Source organism: Olea europaea, chromosome 11 (assembly GCF_002742605.1).
Source record: "Olea europaea var. sylvestris chromosome 11, O_europaea_v1, whole genome shotgun sequence".
NCBI classification, from domain to species: domain Eukaryota; kingdom Viridiplantae; phylum Streptophyta; class Magnoliopsida; order Lamiales; family Oleaceae; genus Olea; species Olea europaea.
The window spans coordinates 4,165,534-4,172,077 of record NC_036247.1 but is presented as its reverse complement, the minus strand read 5'-3'; the positions used below and the strand labels follow the sequence as shown (position 1 = coordinate 4,172,077).

At 35.8% G+C, this 6,544-nt stretch overlaps 1 protein-coding gene across 2 annotated transcripts; it reads right to left on the bottom strand.

Moving 5' to 3' along the window:
• Positions 1-1,266: 1,266 nt before the first annotated feature.
• LOC111403047 lies at positions 1,267-6,327 on the bottom strand. Of its 2 annotated transcripts, none has more exons than XM_023031395.1 (4): positions 5,811-6,327; positions 3,909-5,079; positions 3,100-3,172; positions 1,267-1,705 (listed from the first exon to the last, which is right to left on the bottom strand). In XM_023031395.1, the coding sequence occupies exons 1-4, from the start codon at positions 6,061-6,063 to the stop codon at positions 1,586-1,588; spliced, it is 1,617 nt and encodes a 538-aa protein (XP_022887163.1). In that variant the 5' UTR covers positions 6,064-6,327; the 3' UTR covers positions 1,267-1,585. The 2 variants fall into 2 exon arrangements, 1 of the variants encoding a protein (XP_022887163.1); XR_002704396.1 differs by having other exon boundaries at positions 1,658-1,705; positions 3,904-5,079.
• Positions 6,328-6,544: the final 217 nt, after the last annotated feature.

Sequence of the window (6,544 nt, the reverse complement as noted above, 5' to 3'; positions counted from 1 at the left end):
TCAAGCCCTCACGTCACCACTCTTTTCCACCAATCAGGGGACGATAAATTCTTGAAAACGAAAGATCAATTAAACGTCTGCTTGACATGATTCTTAGATTCCCTGTAGCATACTGCATGGTGCACGTGTCGACGAAGTTCCAAAAACTTGTATCAAGAAAGACAAACCATAATGTGAAAGCTATTGACACAATAGGTAATCTAGACAAACTCAACAAGGTTACCAGGAGAAAAGGTAAACTCATTCTAGTGCCACAGCTTCATAAAAAGGGACCAGCAATGGTTCCCACATGAGTCATTGAAATATGCTATAATGCGCACACAGTAAATAGAAGTAATATGTATCTCTTATGATTCTTTCACCATCTTCCATCAGCAAAAAATGCTACACTTAGATGCATTGCTAAAAGGAACTAATGAGACGAATAAATCTCTGGGGTCTCGAGTTTCCTAGCACAACCAAATTCTAACTCAAATACTAGCTCAAGTTCTAAAATTTCAGATCTTCCTTCCCCCTTAGTGTAATTTTGAAGCAGGGTCGAAATGAAATCTACAGACTATCTAGAGAATAAACTAAAAGATTCAGTGATTGTTTTAATCAAAGACTAATGAGCCCATTTCATTGTTAATTTCATATTATGAAACTTCCTAATATTTTGTTGCACAAATTTCATATTCCTTATTCAAAAACACAATGATAAGTATTTCCTGCTCCGTCACTTAGCTGTAGCAGCATCACCACCACCATGTCTATCAGTCTATGTCAATGTCAATAAATGAACCGCAATTAACAAAGATAGAATCTCATTCTCAAGCTAATTACCTGGTACACACCATACAACTAAGGGATGTGACATGTATTCCGTCCAATAATTAATATACACCTAGAAATGTTAGAATCAACCATAATGTCTCAATAAAACTCCTGAAGGATGATCATGTGATAATATTATTCAACAATTCAATCGTGTAACTAAAACTCCTGGTCCACAGATTCGTCATTACATGCATGCATAAACATTACGATAATACAGAAGCAAAGACTAGCAAACGATGCCAGTTCATTGTACTGCAAGAACTCATAATTTACAATACCAGTTTCAGCATCACAATGCAACCGAAAGAGAGATTAAAGCAGCAGATGGAACGAGGAAATGCACTCTCAGATTAATTTAAATGCTAATCAAGAACAAGAAGCCTACATCATGTTGCACCATATAGAACAACTTAATGACCACAACCGTGCTACAGTTATATATAATACAAATTTATGAAGGAAAAACGGATAGATAGGCAGGTTATACTTATGTTCGGTGGCTACTACAACTTCATTTAAGTATGGAATAACGCAGTTCAACAGTAAAGGCTCCAATTGGCAGTACGGTACACACTACACTCCCCCAGAAATTTAAGCCATAGCTACACATATTTAGCAGCATTAGAATCATCTGCTAATACAAACTAATCTAAAAATTGGCAAGAAACACATCACCCCCAATTCACATTGGGACTATACAACGACCTATATGTTAGAAGCACCTACTTTGCACAGCTAATTAAGCTCTTTCTCACTGTAACTCATCCTGTTATACTTCCTCTACTGGCAATTCAAAGTTGTCAATTTCTTCAAAATATGCTCTCTGCTGTTCAATAAAATCTTTTGGCAAGCAACAATCATTAGCATCTTTCTGCTGCATGCACCTCTTCTGCAAAACCACGTTATCCTTGAAATATCAATACTGGACATTTTGTCATAAATGTATAATTCTTCTCAATCAGGTACTCTATAAAAAGCGTTTTTGGCACAGGATAGTCTTGAATGAAAGAGCTCTTCATTGATTTCATGTATTATTAGAATTGGTAACATTCAATATCCTATATTTTCCTGAACCTAGTCTGAGTCATCAGAATGTGATGTGTGAATGCTTTAAATAAACATAATGATTTTTGCCAAAGTTGGGGATATTCATAGCCAACCCCAAGAGCAGTCAAAGGACATTACAACGAGATGTTAGGACAGTCATCTGTAATATTTAACCATCAAAGTTCAATACATCTGGGAATTCGGATTATAGTAGAGCCATAAGAGTAGCTCTACACGAAATTGAACATAATATCATCTGATTAGCTATCACACACCTCCAAATTCATGGGGGCTTTCTTGCTTGGAAAACTCAAAAATTCCCAGTAGCAGAGCCACCATTATCTACCAAGTAAATTTAGTACAAATGTTCTTCGTATAGTAGCATCAACAGATATAAGGTCAACTAGTCAAAAGACCTGTCACCAATATAATATTTGTTTATTATAGAACAATTTCATTTCCATATGGTTCACCCTATATTTTATTGAAGCCAAAAAGAACAGCCTGATATTTTATATAAAACAGAAATTAGGACATAATTAAATAAATGACAACCTAGTCCGCTTCGAATACAGTTTTATGATGCTCTATTTCAGTTGAATCCCTAAAAATTGCACTAGCCCTCCTCTTACAGCTGATGTGTGATGCCCCTATATTTGTTTTCTTTGCTTTGGATGTTATTTCCTTTTAAACTCCAAATAAACAAAATTCTTTAAGTAGTTAATTAGCTGTTCCATTTATTTTAGACTCTCATTTATCGGTGTAGATTAGTAGTTGTTACGTGACTACGATTATTACTTTGCTCAATCCATTTTATGCTTGTAGTTGCAAATTAGGGTTTCAATTTACTTGAAATGATTTATCATTTAAATTTCGGATGGTACAAGGTCTATTTTGAGTGTAATTGTATTTTACTATGTTTTCAGTTATTATATTAGTTTATATTGAATCTTATGCCTCGCCTCACAGAAAGCCTCAATCACCTAATTGCTCTTTTTAAACATTGAAATATCTAAATGACCATAAATAATTTCATTCAATTAGAAAATTAAAGAATATATCATATCCACAGAAACAACTTAATAAAAACAAAGAAAATAGAAGTGGAATAAATAGAAACCTTAGTTCCACAAGAAAAGGCATACAGATAATACTGACAGCAATCAAACGCTATAACCAAGTACACTCCAATCTTGATTTCCTTTTGTGTGTAAGAAATGAGAAATCTGTACAAACCTTTTTATGTTTAGGCTGAAGACCAGTCCATGAGTTTGATGGTTTAACATCTCCAGATTCATTAAAACCATTCCTAAACAGAAAAAGAATCAAAAGGAGATCAGCACAAGCGATAACTACAGGCAGAGCATAAGAGGGAAATATAGCACAATCCAAAATCTGAAAATACTTGATGTAACATAAAAATAAGCAGAGGCAAAAAGAAATGAACACTATCTGAAAAATTAAATTTTAGAAAAATGTCCTTCTCACAAAACTTAATGGTGAAAAATATTTTCTATTGTCTCCATGATCCAACTTCTCCACTTCATGAGACAAAGCCCAAAATATAAACAAAACGACGTAATAGTAAAGAAGGCAGTAAATGAAACAGCTGGAATTCAAAATAGTCTACCTGTATAAATTATACAGAAATATAACAGAAGAAAACTGTACAGAAAGGCTCAATGTCTTAGAGTAAAAACGAAGAAAGAGCAACAGAAAATAAATAAATTACCATCAAATAAAACCCACTGCTATAAGAAATTAACTATGCAATGTAACTTATGCCATTAAATTTGTCTATAATAAGAAACCAGCGACGCCAATGCATCTGAAATTTTAAAATAAGCATATTATGCACATAGTACATGCTCTCAAAGAGTCAGGAGAGTCTGCTAAGTATGACAAATAAGATTTGAAAAGTTCACAAGGTCATCGCTTATGTGTGCTCTTGCATCTGTGTGGATAGGTGTTCATGTTTGTATATGCATGGGCAGAGTCAGAGAGAGAGTGAAAGTGGGAGTAAGAGAGAGAGTATGCTACTTTACTTGGTCTTCATCAAAGGAGGGCAACTAGAAGCCCCAATATCTATCGTCCTCTTTCCACTTTTTCTTCTCCGAGACGTGTGATTAACTGGCACAGTAGCAGATGCCCCTTTATCTTTTACATTTTCAACTGAGCTAGGAACGAGAATCAGTTTCCCCCGCTTCTTTGTTGTCTGAAGCGAGGAGCCAAAAGGATTGAGAACAGTCTTCCCTTTAGCGTTTGTTTTTTCAACTGATGAGCTAGAAAGATTGGCGATTGTCTTCCCTATCTCTTTTGTTTTATCAAGTGAGGAGCTAGAAGGACTATGAATCGCAACCCCTCTTTCCTTTCTTTTCTCATATGAGCTGCTATAAGGATTAAGGATCAGCTCTTTTGTTTTCTCAATTGCACAGCCAGAAGAATTGACAACAGCTTTCCCTTTATCCTTTGTTTTCTCAAATGATGAGCTAGAAGGATTGGGGATTGTCTTTCCTCTCTCTTTTGTTTTCTCAAGTGAGGAGCTAGAAGGACTACGAATTACAACCCCTCTTTCCTTTTTTATCTCATATGAGCAGCTAGAAGGATTAAGGATCAACTCATTTGTTTTCTTAATTGTGCAGCCAGAAGAATTGACCATAGCCTTCCCTTTATCCTTTGTTTTCTGTAATGACGAGCTAGAAGCATTGGGGATTGTCTTCCCTATCTCTTTTGTTTTCTCGAGTGAGGGGCTAGAAGGACTACGAATCACAACTGCTCCCTCCTTTCTTTTCTTATGTGAGAAATTAGAAAGATTAAGGATTCCCTTCCTTAGCTCTTTTGTTTTCTCAATTGAGCAGCCAGTAGCATTGAGAATTGTCTTCCCTTTCTCTCCTTTTTCGAATGAGCAGCTAGAAGGATTGAGAATTTCCTTCCCAAGTTCCATGTTTTCAACATATTCACTAAAAGGACCGAAACTTCCTTTCTCCTTTTCCATTGCTTTATCCAGAAAACTACAAGAACCGCGAATTGGGTTCCCATAGTCCTCTGCTTTCCCAGGAGGTGAGCAATAGGATGGTAAAGTAATTGCCTTCCCTTTATCCTTCATCTTCAAAAGAGAAGTGGAGCTAACAGTTGCAGTAACAGCATCACTTTCTTTCTGAGGTCCATATGTGGTCCATCTTCTACTGGAAGCTCCGTTCTTAGTTTCCCCATCACCTTCAGTAAGCAGTAAGGTACAGATAAGCTCTCATTTATCCATAGATTAAAATCTACTCAGGGACGTGAACTAAGTACATGCAAAAAAAAAAAAAAAAAAAAATTGCCAATAACTGCAAACATCTGGATCCTTCTGTACTGGGTCAAAACAACATTCGCAAATATCCAGATTGAAACAGTAGAGAAACTAATAACCCAAGTCTGATGTCCATATAAATCAGTTCTACTCTCTTAATAGATCATCTAAGGAAACCCAAAACTCTTCAGTCTAAACTTGAAAAATTAATGACACCCGAGAGACCCTAAAGTCAAAGTTAAGCTCAGAAAGAACCCCTCAAACTTCTCACGTGAATCAACAACAAAACGGTGGTAAGTAAAAAAATCCCAAAGAAAAATGAAATACTTGTAACAAAGAGTAAAAACACCAGTAATTATTTCATTGAAAAAGCAGTACACAATTCCGAATCGAATTAATAATTCAGCTAGTAAAACTTCCCATATATGCAAAGAATTTCAAAATCATCCCCACCCCAATCATCAGCAGAAAAATCCACTCACATGTACACTGTACTCACAAACTAGGACAAATTATGAACGCAGCGAATTAGGGCATGCCAAAGCCTAGATTTCTAAATCCCCAAATCAATAAAACCACAAGCACAAAGGCATGTTAATTAATACAAAAAAATAAAAATAAAAATGTACATATAAGTAGTCCTAAACAAAACTACCAGGTGAAGCAATTGACGATAGTGGACGACAGGGATCGTTCGAAAATTGAACGGTATGCAAATTCCGGGCGTCGCTAACATTGGAAGACCCGATACTAGTACCGGACTTGGTGTCGGAATCGGAATATATTGGATTTAATTTTAGAATTGAATTCGGGGGTTTCGAGGCTACAAGCTTGCGGAGAGTGGAGGTGGGGATTAAATTGAAGGTATTAGTCAGGTCTGATAAGGGTTTTCTCTTCCGAGTCTCCATTTCTTTTCACATATCAGTGCGTCTTTGTGTCACTGGATTTACAATATAGGAGATATTTGTGTGTGTGTGTGTGTGTATATTATGGCGTCGTTAGAGAGAGGATAACAGAGGAAGATATTGTTAGCAATGGCGGGAAAAGGGTGGATTTGAAGGGGCAAAGTTTGTTATTGGGTTGATTGATCGCTTGAACGCACTAGAAGTGACTGGAGAAATCGTTTGGTCACGCGAGTTTACCACAAACTTGATAAATTGGAGAGAAGGAAACGGGACGGTACAAGGATGGGAAAATTTCATATGCAATCACCTATTCTAAAATTAAGAAATAAGGTTCAAAACTTTAAAAATCATATATTATTAAATCGGTGCATTTGTAAAAATGTCCAATTTCACATATGTCAATTTAAAAATATCCACTTTTGATAGTCTTTACAAAAATAGCCAAATTTGATATCAAATTCTTTATTTTACCCTTAATGAAGAA